The following is a 21,013-nucleotide window of genomic DNA, read 5'->3' as shown; positions in this document are numbered from 1 at the left end:
TTCAGTAATTTTAGTCTGAAAACTTTATGTAAAATTTCATGCAGTGCATCTCCTGTCAAGCTTTCACCAAACCTTTCATCCAAAATCTATTCACTACATATACAATATACCTGTGTATGTAATAAAGATAGCTTTAAATACAGAAATATGCACTCTTTTTACATGAGTAGAACAGCTACAAAACTTGTGTATATATATTTCCAAATATAAACAGAAATAGTTTTTCATGAAAAATGTATCTCCCCTCACTTTAGGCCCAGAAATTGTAAACTGCCAAAAATTTAGGCCATAAGTCAAGGATAAATCACTGAACCATAGCATTCCAACAATATACACAACTAATGTGAAATTTGGTGGAATTCCAACCCGTGGTATCGGAGAAATTGCAAAGACCAAAGAATAAAACAACTCAAGGTTCATGACTCCGCTGAAAATAATTAAAAGAGAACATGACAGTAATATGCATAACTATGCTTCACACCTATCACTTGTGAGGTTTGATGAAATTCAGCCTAACTGCGCACAGCAAGTAGTTAATCTGACAAATCAAGGGCTGTAACTCTGCTACAAATCACTGAACCAGAACATGCTGATGATTGTATAAATAGGCTTGAAACTGATAACTCTTGTAAATTTTGATGGAAGTCTGCAATATGGTGTAAGAGAAAATGCTGAAATATCATAAAATTTGACATATACAGGGCTATAACTCTCCTGAAAATTACTGAAACAGAACTTGCTGATAATGTGCATACTAAGACTTGGCACTGATCACTCCTGTTAGTTTCGCAAGAAATCCACACAATTATATAAGAAAAAAGGCTAAAACATCATAAAATTTGATATCTCTACTAAAAACAAGAAGTTGCGTCAAATAAACGCTTGATGCCCCTGGTGGCATCCTTGTCGATACAAAGCAACCAAAGTCCAAAACGAGGTCAAGTTCAAGGTCAAGGTTTAAACTGAGGTCAGGTGATGTCTGAAGATGAGAAATGGTCACAGGTTACATCTGCATTAGTATCAAGTCATTCTAGTAAGGGGTATTGATGTTAGACAAAACGGTCCCATTTGGTTAACCAAGAGATGGCCCATATAAAGCAACCTAAGTCCAATGAGGTCAAGGTCAAACTGAGGTCAGGTGATGTCTGAAGGTGAGGAATGGTCACAGGTTACATCTGCATTAGTATCAAGTCATTCTAGTAAGGGGTATTGATGCTAGACGGAACGGTCCCATTTGGTTAACCTCGTACAGATGGACGGATGAACAAATGAACAGACAAATGAATGGATGGACAGGAGAATCACTATATGCCTCCCGCATCAGTAGATGCTGGGGGCATAAAAACAAAATGGAACTTGCCCAAGCTAGGCACAACCAAGATTGGCAATGATCACTTTTGTGTAATTCCCCCTAATAGTATCCAGGAAGTTAGTTGGAAAAGGTAAAATACAACAAATCAAGTGACAAAACACCACTGAAAATCACTGAACCAGAACATGCCAATAATATACACAGGAAAGCTTAGCACTGATCACTCCTGTAAGGTTTGGTGGAAATCTGCCTTGTAATGTATGAAAATTGGCCAAAACATACCAAAATTTGATGAATCTAGGGCTATAACTCTGCTGATAATCATCAAACTGGAAAATGGCAATGTGGACGAATGATATACGTAACTAGGCTTTGTGAGGTTTAGTTCATTTATTGGTTTGGTGTAAATCCGTCTAGTAGTGTCAGAGGTGTTGCGTGGACAATCTTTGTGACAGACAGATGGACATACAGACTGACAGTCGAACAGCACTCAAACAATATGTCTTCCCTATTACATTTGGAAAACATAATTACATATAAGTTTTCTCTGGACAAGAAAAATTGTGAATGAGATGTTTTCTTGTGAATGAGATGTTGTAAGCAAAAGATATTTTCTCTATACAGAAATTTTTTATGTTTTGACCTATAAGAAAATGCATTTTTCTCCCTTGTATACATTCAAAGTAAACACCTACTTCCCATGAGTCAGTAGTGCTTTTCATAACACCTTGACTTACCTACTTTGTCCTTAACACTGGGATGAGATGTAACATTTTTCCCTTGCCCAATTTTGTGACTTGCCAGTGCAATTGGAGCTGAAATTTAACAAAATATTACATATGTTTACAAAATAAGCCTCTGTAAATCAGAATTATAACTAAAGAAGAGCATGCCTTTCATTTCCAGTTTTTTTTTTCAATTAAGCTGTCACACCTATTATGAAACATGATTTTATCATGTGACTAATACTCATTTTATCAACTATGAATATATACTAGCAAATATTTCTTCATACTTCATAAATGAGTTTGAATTAGAACTAGGGGATCATGATGGTCCTATACAACTAACCGAACTGTTTTGCCACTTGCCAAAATGGCAATGATGACCCTATAAAGCTTACTAGAGCTTCACAGTTCAACCAGTTTCTAACAAGAAACACTTCTGCTTTGAAAACTGAAGAAGGTATGAACCCATTTTAGGAAAACTAGACCCATCTCAGACAGCCATGTTGTTTTCATAAAGACGGCTTTTTAAATTTTTAACACAGATTTACCCATCCCCATCATTCAGGTTTTAAAGTAGCTATTGTATGTGAAAGTACAACTTGAGAGGACTTTTAAGGGTGCTACAAACCAAGTTTTGTGAAGATCCACTATGTGGTTCATGAAAACTGGTCGTTTAAAGAGCAAATCAGAACCAAGATCAAAGTTGGTGAAAATCTAGTAGTTCATGAGAAGCTCTTTAAAGACATTTTCTATTTTTAGCACTGGTGGCCCCTTAATGTCCAAGGCTGAACTTTTTGAATAAATGTGAGAGAGGGTGACATACAAGGATGCTACTGGCAAAATTTAGTGAAGATCAATTCTTTCATTAATGGGAAGACACATGAACACACCATAATTCTTTTTCGATTTTAAGGCATGGTAGCCCCTAATAGGGATGAAGTGGATCCATTTGAATAATACTGAAATAAGTACATACAAGGATGCTAAAAACCAAGTTGGTAAAGATCCATCATCTGGTTCATGAGAAAAAAGTTATTTAAATTTTTTTCTACTTTTAGCCCTGGTGGTTTATTAAAGGGGCCAAGCAACCTCATTTGAATAAATTTGAGTGAGGATAATACAAGGATGCTATAGACCAAGTTTAGTAAAAATCCATCAAGTAGTTATCATGAATAACTAGAATGGTGTCTGTAGGACACTCATGCCATCATATTCACAACAAATTCCTTCCTTTATGGGCAGCTGCACATCAAGCTTGTTCATCTGTAAAAGTCTGAAGCAAATCAGGCTAATAGTGTGTTAGGAGTTGGACACACAAGTTTTTTTATCTATATTCCATAGAAAAACTACATGTATCAAAGGACCATAACTGCAGTAAAAAGATTTTGGGATATACATACGAATGTACAGACAGTAGGAATGCTCTATGCCCTTGACATAAATGTGTTAAGGCATAAAAATTATTATAAGGTTTGTCTAGTTTGGACTCTGCACCCCTAAAAGGGTCAAAGCATAACCATTTCAATAAATCTGAGTGAAGCTACATACCTGGTTTGGTGAAGATCCATCATCTTGTTTATGATAAGATGTTTAGATTTTTTTTTTGGCTTTAGCTCTGGCAGCCTCTAAAGTCCAAGCTACTGGCTAAATTTTGGTGGAATTTACCAGTATATAGCGGGGCTATATTGACCCTAGGGGGTAATTTGAACAATCTTTGTAGAGGACCACTAGATGATGTTACACACCAGATATCAAAGCCCTAGGCCCTGTGGTTTTGGACAAGAAGATCTTTAAAGTTTTTCCTTTCGCTTAACATGGCAACCAGAGTTTGGCATGGAATTCAATTCTTTGAAGGGGGCCACCCAAGGATCGTTCCTGTGAAGTTTGGTGTAATTCAGCCCAGTGGTTTTCAAGAAGATTTTTTTAGAAAATGTTGACGGAAACATGACACATGACTGACACTGACCGGTCACAAAAGCTCACAAGGAGATTTTTTTCCACTACATGAATATAAGGAAAAGTGACCTATCCCTCTAGTGGCCATGTTTTTTGACAAATCTAATTTTAAACAAGAGCTGGTAATGCCCCCCTTGATGCATTCAGTAACTGCACAAGGAACAGAAATTATTTGGTCACTGTACACAAAAGTTCTACTGTTCTTGGTCAATGTGACTTTGACCTTTGACCTATTGACCTCATAATCAATATGGGTCATCTGCTGATCATGACCAACCTCCTATCATGATGCTAGGCCCATGCATTCTCGAGTTATCATCAGGAAAACTTTTAACTGTTCCTGGTCACTGTGACCTTGACCTTTTACATACTGATCTCAAAATCAATAACGGTCATTTGCTGCTGATGACCAACCTCCTATCAACTTTCATGATCCTAGCCTCAAGCGTTCTTGAGTCATCATCCGGAAACAAATTGGTCTACATACCGACTGACTGACACACATCTGCAAACAATATACCCCTCCTTCAAAGGGGGGCATAATTACTTGAACAGTTTCATTAACAGGTCATGCAATAAACATTAGTATGATTATTTTAAAATGGGGCCATAAATAAATGACAAAAAGATTTTTTAACAAGAGGGTCATGATGCTCCTGAATCACTCACCTGAGTAATATGAGCAACATGTTTCAAATGGCAAACTGATGCTAAAATATTAAGAAAGTAGGTCAGTAGGTCATATTCATGGTCACTGAAAGTCAGTTTTGTCATCCAAATTTCAAGGCTATATTTTAAACAAGAGGGCCATGATGACCCTGTATCGCTCACCTGAGTACCATTGCTCAAAATGATATGATCAAGTTTTGACTTAGAGCACATCGGCATACACATTAAATATCATCAGGATAAACATTTTGTTGTAACAGTCTCTTTTGACCTAGTAAGGGCCAATTTCCATACCAAGTTTGAGGGTCCTAGGCTCAAATGCTGCATTTTTGTACTAACATGACTATTCCTTACCCTGGAAGATTTAAATAACAATTAAAACCAATCTCATTAGATGCTGCCGAGATATATTCGTTTACATAAAATAAATGGAGGAAATTTGTCATAAATTCAGTCTAAAGTTATCTACCCTGATTGTCCGAGTCCATCTGATTGCACAAATGACATTTCAAATCAGTATCTTCACTGGTTACTGAGATACACCCATTTTAATCTGAAACAAAGGGAGGTAATTTGACATAAAACAGTCCATAGCTATCTACCCTGATTGCCTCAGTCCAACTAAAGACAATAATGAGTTATATAAATATTTACCAAGATAAATCCATTTTTATTAAAATCAGGTGTGTGTGTGTGGGGGGGTGGGGGGGTGGGGGGGGGTTAATCATACATTAGTATATGCAGGTACAGAGTACAAGCCTATACAACAATAGATTAGTAAAGTATTCATATCAATAAATGTTCAATCAAAAGTTATCTAATATGACTATTTCTTACCATGGACAACATAAATAATGTTTCAAACCAATCTCATTAGAAGCTGCTAAGGTGTATTCATTTACTAAAAAATAAAGGGAGGTAATTTATCATAAATTCAGTTAATATGTATCTTCACTGATTGTTCAAGTCAATCTGTTCACATAAATGAAATTTCAGATCAGTATCTTCATTAGTTATGGAGATACACCAATTTTAATTTGAAATAAAGGGAGGTAATCTGACATAAAATCAGTCCATAGTTATCTACCCTGATTGTCTCAGTCCAACTGGGAGAGGGATAACGACAACAGGCCGCGCATGGTATTGTTAAGCGCATGTGCAAATATCGTGTAAAAATAGCCATCTAAAAATAGCCATCCCAAATAAAAGTATATTTTTAGATAACTAGCCCGTTTTCTGTTTTCAATTAACATCATGGAATCGGATGAGGAATTCACTATGAAGAATGACTTTTATCACGGTTTATTTGTGTCTATTGAGGCAGCAAAAAACGTCATTGACGACTTGAATATTTTACTTCTTCCTCATTTTCGGAAACAAGACTGAACACGGTATATATGAGTACTATAGATAAACATGCCCTACTGTTGTCATTGTTTGGTAACAACAGCTGGAGCATTGTATATATCAGTACTAAAGTTAACCATGACCCTGCTGTAGTGATAGCTAGCAACAGCTTGAGCTAGGGGATATATGAGTACTATAGATAACCATGCCCAACTGTTGTCATGGTTTGATAACAACAGCTGAGCATAGTATATATCAGTACTATTGTTAACCATGTTTTAGCCGTTGTCGTGGTTTGGTAGCAACAGCGGGAGCGCGGTATAATTTGAGTACTATAGTTAACCATGACCTAACAGTTGTAATGCTCCAGTAGCAACCACGCTGAACATGGTATACATGAGTAATATAAATAATCATGCACCAACTCTTGTCCTGGTTTGATAACAACAGCATATATCTGTACATGCATTGTAGTTAACAATTTCCCAAATGTTGCTATTGTTCGATAGCAAAATCAGAAGCCCAGCTTAGTTAACACCAACTGTACATGGTATGTATCATTAGTATATGTTATTCACGGTAATAACAGCTGGAGCATGGTTTATCTGAGTATCTTAGATAACCATACATTGACTTTTGCCGTGGTTAGGTTACAACAGCTAGAGTTTGCACATAACAGTACTTGTACTATAGTTAGTACTGTACCAATTTGTTGCTTTTGCGACTGGAGCATGGTTTATATTTATATATCCATGTTCAGACTGTTGTCCTTAAACCCAGCTGGAGAATGGTAATTACCAAAAGAATTTATATCCATTTCCAAACTGTAGTAATGATTCGGTAACAACAGCTGAAACATGGTATATTACCAATATTATAGTTTACAATGCCCCAGGTGATGCATAATATATACAGTACAACCTCACCACAGCGCCCTCTCTTAGAAAAACGTCTATATAACATCATCATCAAAATTTCCCTAAGCAGAATTATACTATCAAATATAACCTCTCCAGAACAACAACCTCTACATAACAGTCAATATCTGTATCTCCCAAAGGGTGTTGCTCTACAGGGTGCACTGTATGAGTATTTTGGATAAATATGCCATGACAGTTGAGTTGGTTTGAACCCGTCTGAAATATTTTTCCATTACAGCTTCTTTTTGTTGTGGGCCTACTATGCAAATGCGTAGCTCTGGGGCTGTGATGTATGGGTACTATAGATAACCATGTTCGACTTGTTGTCGCTGTTTGCTTAAGTACAGCTGGAATATGGTGTATATCAGTACTAGAGTTAACCATGATACAACAGCTGTACATAATCCACCAGAAGCAACAGACGAAACATGGTACACATGTTGACCATGTTCTGGCTGTTGTTGTGGTTCGACAACAACTGCTGGATGATGGTAAATATGAGTACTATAGATAACCATGCCCCAACTGTTGCCATGGCTTGGTAACAACAGGTAGAGCATGGTATATATCAGTATTACAGATAACCCTGTTCTGGCTGTTTTTTGTGGTTCAGTAACAACAGTGGAGCATGGTAAATTGTAGCACTATAGATACCATGCCCCAACTGTTGTCATGGTTGGTAACAACAGGGAAAGCATGGTATATATCAGTATTTCAGATGACCATGTTCTGACTGTTGTTGTGGTTCAGTAACAACAGTGGGAGCATGGTAAATAGTAGTATTATAGATAACCATGCCCCAACTGTTGTCATGGTTTGGTAACAACAGGTAGAGCATGGTATATATCAGTATTACAGATAACCATGTTTTGGCTGTTTTTGTGGTTCAGTAACAACAGTGGGAGCATGGTAAATAGTAGCACTATAGAGAACCACGCCCCAACTGTTGTCATGGTTTGGTAACAACAGGTAGAGCATGGATTTATATCAGTATTACAGATAACCATATTCTGGCTGTTGTTGTGGTTCAGTAACAACAGTGGGAGCATGGTAAATAGTAGCACTATAGATAACCATGCCCCAACTGTTGTCATGGTTTTGGTAACAACAGGGAAAGCATGGTATATATCAGTATTTCAGATGACCATTTCTGACTGTTGTTGTGGTTCGATAACAGTGGAGCATAGTAATATGTGTACTATAGATAACCATGCCCCAATTGTTGCCATGGCTTGGTAACAACAGGTAGAGCATGGTATATATCAGTTTTACAGATAACCATGTTCTGGCTGTTTCTGTGGTTCATAACAACAGTGGAGCATGGTAAATAGTAGCACTATAGATAACCATGCCCCCAACTGTTGTCATGGTTTGGTTACAACAGGTAGAGCATGGTATATATCAGTATTACAGATGACCATGTTCTGACTGTTGTTGTGGTTCAGTAGAACAGTGGAGCATGGTAAATAGTAGTATTATAGATAACCATGCCCAACTGTTGTCATGGTTTGGTAACAACAGGAAAAGCATGGTATATATCAGTATTACAGATGACCATGTTCTGACTGTTGTTGTGGTTCGATAACAGTGGGAGCATAGTAAATATGTGTACTATAGATAACCATGCCCCAACTGTTGTCATGGTTTGGTAACAACAGGAAAAGCATGGTATATATCAGTATTACAGATGACCATGTTCTGACTGTTTCTGTGGTTCAGTAACAACAGTGGGAGCCTGGAAAATATGAGTACTATAGATGACCATGCTCCAACTGTTGTCATGGTTTGGTAATAACAGGAAGAGCATGGTATATATCAGTATTACAGATGACCATGTTCTGACTGTTGTTGTTGTTCAGTAACAACAGTGGGAGCATGGTAAATAGTAGTATTATAGATAACCATGCCCCAACTGTTGTCATGGTTTGATAACAACAGGAAAAGCATGGTATATATCAGTATTACAGATAACCATGTTCTGACTGTTGTTGTGGTTCGATAACAGTGGGAGCATAGTAAATATGTGTACTATAGATAAACATGCCCCAACTGTTGTCATGGTTTGGTAACAACAGGTAGAGCATGGTATATATCAGTATTACAGATAACCATGTTCTGGCTGTTTTTGTGGTTCAGTAACAACAGTGGGAGCATGGTAAATAGTAGCACTATAGATAACCACGCCCCAACTGTTGTCATGGTTTGGTAACAACAGGTAGAGCAGGGTATATATCAGTATTACAGATAACCATGTTCTGGCTGTTTTTGTGATTCAGTGACAACAGTGGGAGCATGGTAAATAGTAGCACTATAGATAACCATGTTCCAACTGTTGTCATGGTTTGGTAACAACAGGGAAAGCATGGTATATATCAGTATTTCAGATGACCATGTTCTGACTGTTGTTGTGGTTCGATAACAGTGGGAGCATAGTAAATACGTGTACTATAGATAACCATGCCCTAACATTTGTCATGGTTTGGTAACAACAGGAAAAGCATGGTATATATCAGTATTACAGATAACCATGTCCTGACTGTTGTTGTTGTTCAATAACAGTGGGAGCATAGTAAATAAGTGTACTATAGATGACCATACCCTAAGTGTTGTCATGGTTTGGTAACAACAGGTAGAGCATGGTATATATCAGTATTACAGATAACCATGTTCTGGCTGTTTCTGTGGTTCAGTAACAACAGTGGGAGCATGGTAAATAGTAGCACTATAGATAACCATGCCCCAACTGTTGTCATGGTTTGGTAACAACAGGTAGAGCATGGTATATATCAGTATTACAGATGACCATGTTCTGACTGTTGTTGTGGTTCAGTAGAACAGTGGGAGCATGGTAAATAGTAGTATTATAGATAACCATGCCCCAACTGTTGTCATGGTTTGGTAACAACAGGAAAAGCATGGTATATATCAGTATTACAGATGACCATGTTCTGACTGTTGTTGTTGTTCAATAACAGTGGGAGCATAGTAAATAAGTGTACTATAGATGACCATACCCTAAGTGTTGTCATGGTTTGGTAACAACAGGTAGAGCATGGTATATATCAGTATTACAGATAACCATGTTCTGGCTGTTTCTGTGGTTCAGTAACAACAGTGGGAGCATGGGAAATAGTAGCACTATAGAGAACCACGCCCCAACTGTTGTCATGGTTTGGTAACAACAGGTAGAGCATGGTATATATCAGTATTACAGATGACCATGTTCTGACTGTTGTTGTGGTTCGATAACAGTTGGAGCATAGTAAATATGTGTACTATAGATAACCATGCCCCAACTGTTGTCATGGTTTGGTAACAACAGGAAAAGCATGGTATATATCAGTATTACAGATGACCATTTTCTGTCTGTTGTTGTGGTTCAATAACAGTTGGAGCATAGTAAATATGTGTACTATAGATAACCATGCCCTAACTGTTGTCATGGTTTGGTATCAACAGGAAGAGCATGGTATATATCAGTATTACAGAGAACCATTTTCTAACTGTTGTTGTTGTTCAATAACAGTGAGAGCATAATAAATATGTCTACTATAGATAACCATGCCCTAAGTGTTGTCATGGTTTGGTATCAACAGGTAGAGCATGGTATATATCAGTATTACAGATGACCATGTTCTGGCTGTCGATGTGGTTCGATACCAACTGCTGGATCACGATGAATATGAGTACTATAGATAACCATGCCCTAACTGTTGTCATGGTTTGGTAACAACAGGAAGAGCATGGTTTATATCAGTATTACAGATGAATATGTTCTGGCTGTTGTTGTGGTTCGATATATATGAGTTCTATTGAAAACAAGTTTGATGACAACAGCATTGTATATATCAGTACTATAGTTTACCATGACCACCAGTAGCAACAGCTGGAACATGGTATACAAGAGTAATATAAATAACCATGCACTGACTCTTTTCGTGGTTTGATAACAACAGCCGTGCTGTAATTATGGTTCGGTAGCAGCAACTGTAACATGATATATGAGTACTATAGGAAGAGAGTAGTATTTATCAGTACTATAGTTAAACATGACCCAACTGTAGTGGTGGTTCGGTAGCGAAAGATTGAGTACGGTATATATGAGTCATATAGATATAGATAACCATGCCCTAACTGTTGTCATGGTTTGGTAACAACAGGAAGAGCATAGTTTATATCAGTATTACAGATGAATATGTTATGGCTGTTGTTGTGGTTCGATAACAACTGCTGGATCAAGGTAAATATGAGTACTATAGATAATCATGCCCCAACTGTTGTCATGGTTTGAAACCTATAACCTATAGTACGGATACAGATCATGCTCTTACTTTATTTTACTTATTTTGTTGGGTTTAACGTCGTACCGACACAATTATAGGTCATATGGCGACTTTCCAGCTTTGATGTGGAGGAAGACCCAAGGTGACCCTCCGTGCATAATTTCATCACAAGCGGGACCTGGGTAGAACCACCGACCTTCCGTAAGCCAGCTTGATGGCTTCCTCACATGAAGAATTCAACGCCCTACGTTAGGCTCGAACCCACATCGATCATGCTCTTACTGTTGTTATACAACCATGACAACCGTTGGGGCCTTGATATCTAAAGTAGTGATGCAGAACATGCTCCACCTGTTGTAGCACAACCATGACAACAGTTGGGGCCTTGTTATCTATAGTGCTGGTACAAACCATGCGCTAGCTGTTGTTACACAACCATGACATCAGTTAGGGCCAGGTTATCATTAGTACTGATACAGATTATGCTCCGTCTCTTGGTACCAGACCATGACCACAGTCAGAGCATGTTTACCTATAGTAGTTATACAGAACATGCTCTAACTGTTGTTACCCAACCATGCCAACATTGGAGTCTGTTATCTATAGTACTAATACAGACAATGCTCCAGCTGTTGTAACACAACCATGACAACAGTTGGGGCCTGGTATCTAGAGTAATGATACAGACCATTTCTATAGCGGTTGTCACACAACCATGGCAATAGTTGGGGCCTTGTTATCTAAAGTACTGATACAGAACATGCTCCAGCTGTTTTAAAACAACCATGACAACAGCTGGGGCCAGGTATCTAAAGTACTGATACAGACCATGATGTAGCGTTGCAAAACAACCATAACAAAAAGTTTGGGCATATTTATCTAAAGTACTGATACAGACATGCCCCAGCTGTTATAACACAACCATGAAAGCAATTGGGCCTGGTTTTATTTAGTAACAGATACAAATCATGCTTTAGCTGTTGTAACACAACCATGACAACAGTTTAGTCCTTGTTTCTTACATGTATAGTACTGATACAAACCATGCTCTTTCTGTGTAACCGAATCATGACAACAGCTGAGAATTTTTAACCATAGTACTGATTTATACCATACTCCAGCTGCTGTAACACAACCATGAAAACAGCTGGGCCTGGTTATATTAGTACTGATTAGACCATGCTCTAGCTGTTGTTACCGGTAAATGACAACAGCCGCAGCATATTTATCTATTGTAATGATATAGACTATGCTCTAACTGTTGCTATCGGACAATAAGCAACAACCGGAGCAGGTTTATCTATTGTACTGATACAGACCATGCCTTGCTGTTGTACACAACCATGAAAACAGTTGGGGCCTTGTTATCTATAGTACTGATACAGACCATGTTCTAGCTGTTGTAACACAACCATGACAACAGTTGGGCCAGGTTATTGTTAGTAATAATACAGATTATTCTCCGGCTATTGTTACAGGACCATGCCACAGTTAGAGCCTGTTTTACATATATTACTGTTACAGACCATGCCCTAAACTGTTTGTTACACAATCATGACAACAGTTGGGGTCTGATTATCTATAATACTGATACAGACCATGCTGTAGCTGTTGTTACCGGACCATGACAACAGCCGGAGCATGTTCATCTATAGTACTAATACAGACCATGCTCCAGGTGTTGTTACACAACCATGACAACAGTTGGGGCCTGTATATTTATAATATTAATACAGACCATGCTCCATCTGTTGTTACGCGTCCATGACAACAGCCGGAGCATTTTATCTTTTGCACTGATATGGGCCATGTTCTAGCTGTTGCTACCGGACAAACAGCCGGAGCATGTTATATATTGTACTGATACAGGCCATGCTCTAGCTGTTGTAACACAACCATGACAATAGCTGGGTCCTGGGTATCTGTAGTACTAATACAGACCATGCTCTAGTTTGTTGTTACACAACTATGAGAATAGTTGGGACTTGGTCATCTACAGAACTGATGCAGACCATGCTGAAGCTGTTGTTGGCTGACCATGACAACAGCCGTAGCCTGTTTATCTATAGTAACTAATACAGACCATGCTTTAGCTGTTGTAACACAACCATGACAACAGTTTGGGCCAGGTTATCGTTAGTACTAATACAGATTATTCTCCGGCTATAAGTTACCGTACCATGGCCACAGTCAGAGCCTGTTTACCTATAGTACTGCTACAGACCATGCCCTAACTTTGTTACACAATCATGACAACATTTGGTATCTGATTATCTATAGTACTGATACAGTTCATGCTGTAGCTTTTGTAACACAACCATGACAACAGTTGGGTCTGGTTATCTAAAGTATTGATGCAGACCATGCTGTACCTGTTGTAACACAAACCATGAACAATAATTGGGGTCTGGGTATCTAAAGTACTGGTGCAGACCATGATGTAGCTGTTGTAACACAACCATGACAAACGTTTGGGCATGGTTATCTAAAGTACTGATACAGACAATACTCCAGCTAATGCAACACAGCCATGAAAGCATTTGGGCCTGGTATTATTTAGTACAGATACAGATCCTGCTCTAGGTGTAGTCACACAACCATGAGAATAGTTTGGGCCTTGTTATCTACATTACTGATACAGACCATGCTGTAGCTGTTGTAACCTGACCATGATAACAGCGGAGCAGTTCATCTATATACTTATACAGACCATGCTCCAGCGTTGTTGCACAACCATTGACAACAGTTGGTGCCTGTTTATCTATAGTACTAATACAGACCATGCTCCATCTGTTGTTACCGATCCATGACAACAGCCGGAGCATGTTCATCTATAGTACTGATACAGACCATGCTCCAGCTGTGGTTTCCAGATCATAACCACAGCCGGAGCATGTTTATGTATAGTACTGATACATATCATGCTCCAGCTGTTTTAACGCAACCTTGACAATTGTTGGGGCCTATTTATCTATAGTACTAATACAGACCATGCTCTACCTGTTCTTACACAACCATGACATCAGTTATGGCCAGGTTATCATTAGTACTGATACAGATTATGCTCCAGCTGTTGGTAGCAGACCATGTCCACAGTCAGAGCATGTTTACCCATAGTACTTATACCGAACATGCTCTAACTGTTGTTACCCAACCATGACAACAGTTTGGGTTTGGTTATCTATAGTACTGATGCAGGCAATGCTGCAGCTGTTGTAACACAACCATGACAACATTTGGGTCTGGTTATCTAAAGTAAGATGCAGACCATGATGTACCTGTTTATATTTAGTACTGATACAGACCCATGCTCTAGCTGTTGTTACCGGTCAATGACAACAGCCGAAGCATATTTATCTATTGGAATGATATGACTATGCTCTAGCTATTGCTACCGGACAATGACAACAGCCTGAGCAGGTTTATCTATTGTACTGATACAGACCATGCCCTAGCTGTTGTAACACAACCATGAGAAAAGTTGGGTCGTTGGTATCTATAGTACTAATACAGACCATGCTCTAGCTGTTGTTACATAACCATGAGAATTGTTGGGGCCTTGTTACATTACCGATACAGACCATGCTGTAGCTGTTGTTACCGGACCATGACAACAGCCGGAGCATGTTCATCTATAGTCCTAATACAGACCATGCATCAGGTGTTGTTACACAACCATGACAACAGTTGGGGCCTGTGTATTTATAGTTATAATACAGACCATGCTCCATCTGTTGTTACCGGACCATGACAACAGCCGGAGCATTTTATCTTTTGCACTGATACAGACCATGCTCTAGCTGTTGCTACCGGACTATGACAACAACCGGGGCATGTTTATCTATTGTACCGATTTATTCCATACTCCAGCTGTTGTAACACAACAATGACCACATTTGGGGTCTGGTTATCTATAGCACTGATACAGAGCATGCTCCAGCTGTTGTTACCGGTCAATGACAACAGCCGCAGCATGTGTATCTATTGTGATGATATAGACTATGCTCTAGCTGTTGCTACCGGACAATGACAACAGTCGTAGCAGGTTTATCTATTGTAATGATACAGACCATGCTCTTGCTGTTGTAACACAACCATGAGAAAAGTTGGGGCCAGGTTATCGTTAGTACTAATACAGATTATTCTCCGGCTATTGTTACCGGACAATGGCCACAGTCAGAGCCTGTTTACATATAGTACTGCTACAGACCATGCCCTAACTGTTGTTACACAATCATGAACAACAGTTGGGGTCTGATTATCTATAGTACTGATACAGACCATGCTGTAGCTTTTGTAACACAACCATGACAACAGTTGGAGTCTGGTTATCTAAAGTAATGATGTAGACCATGCTGTACCTGTTGTTAACACAACCATGACAATAATTGGGGTCTGGCTATCTAAAGTACTGATGCAGACCATGGTGTAGCTGCTGTAACACAACCATGACAAAAGTTTGGGCATGGTTATCTAAAGTACTGATACACACAATGTTCCAGCTGATGTAACACAACCATGAAGCAGTTGAGACCTGGTTATATTAGTACAGTTACAGATCATGCTCTAGCTGTTGTACACAACCATGACAACAGTTGGGGCCTTGTTATCTATAGTACTGATACAAACCATACCGGTCAAAGACAACAGCCGGAGCAGGTTTATCTATGTACAGATACAGACCATGCTCTAGCTGTTGTAACACAACCATAAGAAACGTTTGGTCATTGGTATCTATAGTACTAATACAGACCATGCTCTAGGCTTTGTTACACAACCATGACAACAAGTTGAGGCCTTGTTTTCTATAGTACTTATACACACCATGCATCATATCGTTGTTACTCAACCATGACAAACATTGAGGCCTTGTTATCTATAGTACTTATACACACCATGCTCTATCTGTTGTTACACAACCATGACAACAGTTGGGGCCTGGTTATCTATAGTGCTTGTACAGACTTACTTTAGCTGTTGTTGCCGGACCATGACATCAGTTGGAGCCTATTTATCTGTATTTATGATACAGATCTTGCTCTGACCATGACAACAGTGGGTGCATGGCTAAAGTAATTTCAAAACAGTACAAATAATGTTTGTAGAAAAAAAAAATGATGCAAATCTGATCAAATTCTGCACAGTTAACTTTTGTGTATACCATTCGATATAGCATTAATATTTCAAACGGTGCGTTGCCGTAGAAAGAATTGTGATACCTTATCTTCATATATATGTCAAATATTGAAGCAGCCATTTCAATGTATGTTGCCACAAAAAGTAAACTTACGATACCGTATTTTTTGCCTCGTAAATGACTTATAGGCTGCTCCATGAGGATATGTCACTGGGTGAGAAAACTGTACAGCGTAACCAGGACTCGAACCAGGGCCTTTTGCTTACTGGACGAACTCTTTTGACAGAGCTACCCGGTCCCCTACACATTTTATCCACTTCAAACATAGTTTGAATTTTAGAGAACGCCATTCATTTTTCTCGTTAGTTATCATAAGGGCAATGACTGTGAATTTAAAGGCTAAAATAACTTTAAAAGAGATATGTAAGATTAGAATTTTAATCAAATAAACATCATAATTTGGTTCAGGTAATACATGCTGTTTGCTTCCATGAAGTGCATGTCTAACTAACAATTTTAACTTGAAAGCAATGATGTCTACAAAAGGAAACACTAAGTTACAGGGTGTTTTGTTGCATATGTTTTATATTGAAACATTATTTTAAATGTTCTGCTGGCGATTTTTGTTTATTTGTATGTTTGTCTACTTGCTTTACATGAATTAAATATTTTGAACCATACTCAAAACTTTCTATTTCAAGGTAATTAATTATTTTGAACAAAATTGCATTAAACGTTGCAGTTTCATGGTGTAAGTGTAACCTATGAATATAAGAAAAAATATACGAATTCAGATTGCACTAACCAGTTCCAGTTAAATGAAACTACTACATCGTTATTTCATCCGCAGACGTGTCCACTTGATAGTTTTCAAGGCCACATAAACGGAAAAAAAGAGACAAATCAGGCTAATAATCATTTTGTTGTATGTTACGTTGACAACCCTACTAAGTCATATTGTACAGTAGGATACGTCACAATATGGAACTTAAATGATATGTATAAATGTTGGAATTTCCGACATCTATAAAAAGTAACCAATTGACGCATGCGCATTTTGCAACCATGCGCGGCCTGTTGTCGTTATCCCTCTCCCAGTCCAACTAATGACAATAATGAAATTTCAAATAAGTCCTGTAAGTACTTACTTTTATAAATCCATTTTGATTACATGGGAGGTAATCAGATATAAAATACTCTGGAACCTACGATTGGATCTGACAGATTCGTCATGGAATGCAAGACTTATTGTTGTTGAAAATATTTCGGAAGTTTGTATCAAATCAAAACCATAAATGAAGTCTCTGTATGGCTGCAAAAGCCAAAATAGCAAATTTTGGACCTTTAAGGGGCCATTACTTTGGAACCCATGATGGAATCTGGCCAGTTCAAAACAGGAGCCAAGACCTTGTGGTGATACAAGTTGTGTGTAAGTTTGGTTAAAATCAAATCATAAATGAAGCTGCTATTGTGCAGACAAGGTCAAAATAGCTAATTTTGGCTCTTTCAGGGGCCATAACTCTAGAACCAATTATGGGATCTGGACGGTTCAAGAACGGAACCAAGATCTTATGGTAACACAAGTTTTGTGCAAGTTTTATTAAATTCAAATCATAAATGAAGCTGCTATTGTGCAGACAAGATCAAAATAGCTAATTCTGGCCCTTTCAGGGCACATAACTCTGAAACCCATAATGGAATCTGGCCAGTTCAAGAAAGGAACCAAGATCTTGTGGTGATACAAGTTGTGTGCAAGTTTGGTTAAAATCAAATCATAAATGAAGCTGCTATTGTGCAGACAAGGTCAAAATAGCTAATTTTGGCTCTTTCAGGGACCATAACTCTGGAACCCATAATGGGATCTGGCCGGTTCAAAAAAAGGACCAAGATCTTATGGTGACACAAGTTTTGTGCAAGTTTGATTAAATTCATACCATAATTGAAGCTGCTTTTGTGCAGACAAGGTCAAAATAGCTAATTCTGGCCCTTTCAGGGGCCCACAACTCTGATATCCATCATGGGATCAGGCCAGTTCAGGAAAGGAAACGGGATCTTATGGTGATACAAATTGCGTGCAAGTTTGGTTAAAATAAAATCATAAATGAAACCACTATCATGCAGACAAGAAATTGTTGATGCACGGACGGACTGACGATGGGTGATCACAAAAGCTCACCTTGTAACTATGTGACAGGTGAGCTAAAAACAAGCAAGTAGGTAAGTAGGTCATGGTCACAGTCAAGTGACCCCTAATCACTTGGGGTCATCAGGTAATTATAATTAAATAGTCTAGGAAATATGATCTGATATTTTTTTAAGTATTTTTTCCTATATAACTCATATAACAAGTGACCCCCAGGGCATAGCCTCTTTTAACCCAAAGGGCATAATTTGAACAATCTTGTTAAAGATCAACTTCAGACAAGAAGATTTCATTTTCCTATACAAGTCTATGTTAAACTTTGGACCCAAAAGGCAGGGCCTCTTTTCACCCAACGGGAATAATTTGAAAATGTTGATACAGGAACACTAGGCAAGGCAACATACCAAATATCAAAAGCCTATGCCTTGCAGTTTAAGGCAAGAAGATTTTTCAAGTTTTTTCCTATATACTAAGTCTCTGTAAAACTTGAGACCCCCGGGACAGGGCCTCTTTTCACCCCAGGGGCATAATTTTAACAATTTTGGTAGAGGACCACAAGGCAATGCAACATACCAAATATCAAAAGCCTTGCAGTATCAGACAACGAAATGCCACATACACAATATCAAAGACCTAGGTCTTGTGGTTTCGGACGAGAAAATTGTTAAAGTTTTTTCCAAATATGTAAGTCTATGTAAAACTTGTGACCCCCAGGGTGGGGCCTCTTTTCACCCCTGGGGCACAATTTGAACAATCTTCATAGAGGACCATTTAGATGATGTCACATGCCAAATATCAAGGCTCTAAGCCATCCGGTTTTGGACAAGAAGATTTTTAAAGTTTTTCCTTTTAACAAGACTTCTGCATGAAATTCCATTCTTTGAACAACTTTGAAGGGGCATCACCCAAGGATCATTCCTGTGAAGTTTAGTGTAATTTTGCCCAGTGGTTTTCAAGAAGATTTTTAGAAAATGTTGACTGACAGACGACACATCGCAAGACTGACCATGCACGACGGACATTGAGCAGTCGCAAAAGCTCACTATGAGCCTTTGGCTCAGGTGGGCTAAAAAGTTTCCTTTCTGTTGCTATGGAAACCCTGGATTCTGAATGGGACAGATTTCATCGAACAGCTTAAATAGTGGATCATCTAAGGAACAAGTTTTCATCAACTATAGAGGAGATGTCATTTACAGAAAATGTTAATTGACAGTAAATATATATTCAGCTTCAGCACAAAGGACATTTAAGTAGGGATCATATTAACCAAGTGGTGTTAAAATCTTTGGTTACTACTTCGCTACATACCAGCACAGACAGCTGCTATGAGACGTCCACCTTTTTCTTGCTCTTGCAGAATTTTTCCAACTTCTTGAGACTAAATAAAATAAAAGCATTATCTAATATTATCAAATATTCATTATTCTGATATTATCACAAAAATGTTTTTGCTGCACAATCCAGTAAAAAATACTTTTTTTTTATTTTTGTAAAACTTGGATAGTTCTTCAATGTAACTCTTACTAAATAAAAAGTTTCTTTAAAAAAATCTAGTAAAATACTTGACAAAATAATACCTTCATTCTAAAAGTATTAAAGAAATCTGCTTCCAAAATAATACCAACAGAAGCACTTAGACACTAAACATGCTAAACATGTCCACTTTTTACAACAATCTCCAACTAACTATTACCAGATCTCAATTTGTGTAACAATTTTCATATTAAATAACTCTAAACAGATCAAGCAGTGTTTGAAAAAAGTTTCACTGAAATCTTTTGAAAATATTTCCCTCACCCTGAGATCACTATACAATGGTTAACAGTGTGCTCTACACAGTCGTCAAAATGACTGGTGTAAAAGTGTGCTTGCACTGATGCATCGATGAATATTTGCATCCACCCAATCTTGGTAGAAATGTCTGCCTCCAATATTGAGATGGCATGTCTCATACAAAACCTGATAACTCTTTCAAAGGTAAAGGGCACTCTGGCAGGAGAGTTGTCAAAGACAACTACAGAAGACCTCTTCATCTGAAAACCTACGTCTATGGTCAATGTTTATAAATTTGAGTTTGGAGGCCAGTCTAAAAAATTTGACATCTGATTTACAGGTAATGAGCTCAGTTTTGACACTGACCAAACACAGGGTACAATTCAAAGACAGGTTTCCAAACCAGGTTCTATTAACTTGGACCTATACCATCTGAGATTTGTCTCTAAACTCAGTTGTATAATCTGGGACAAAGATCACTATGAGACAGGTATTACCTCTGCTAGGTTTTGAGCTCCCTTTGCACCGCCAGGACAAACAACCACATCATATGGACCTTTAGAAACAGCATCACTAAGAGCTGCATCTGGGACAATCTTCACATTACGGCTACACAGCACTGGATCTGCACCTGTCAAGCCAGCAAGGGTTACTTCAATCTGTAAATGTATACATATGTGAAGCTGTAATAACACCATCTTAGTTCATATCTTTTAATTTCAAATTTGTGAAGAGTTTGGTTTAT

General features: G+C 38.2%; 1 protein-coding gene across 1 annotated transcript in view; it reads right to left on the bottom strand.

Moving 5' to 3' along the window:
* The window catches only part of LOC123526202 (Parkinson disease protein 7 homolog), a 47,519-nt gene that overhangs the window by 7,521 nt on the left and 18,985 nt on the right, over positions 1-21,013 (bottom strand). Inside the window, exons 2-4 of the mRNA XM_045305252.2 lie at positions 20,766-20,927; positions 19,804-19,873; positions 2,050-2,127 (exon numbers count right to left, since the gene is read on the bottom strand). Coding sequence (XP_045161187.2) covers positions 2,050-2,127; positions 19,804-19,873; positions 20,766-20,927 — 310 coding nt within the window. The remainder of the gene's footprint in view (positions 1-2,049; positions 2,128-19,803; positions 19,874-20,765; positions 20,928-21,013) is intronic.

The sequence above is a fragment of the Mercenaria mercenaria genome, chromosome 14 (assembly GCF_021730395.1).
Source record: "Mercenaria mercenaria strain notata chromosome 14, MADL_Memer_1, whole genome shotgun sequence".
In the NCBI taxonomy this organism is placed as follows: domain Eukaryota; kingdom Metazoa; phylum Mollusca; class Bivalvia; order Venerida; family Veneridae; genus Mercenaria; species Mercenaria mercenaria.
This window is presented reverse-complemented; position numbering and strand designations above follow the sequence as displayed.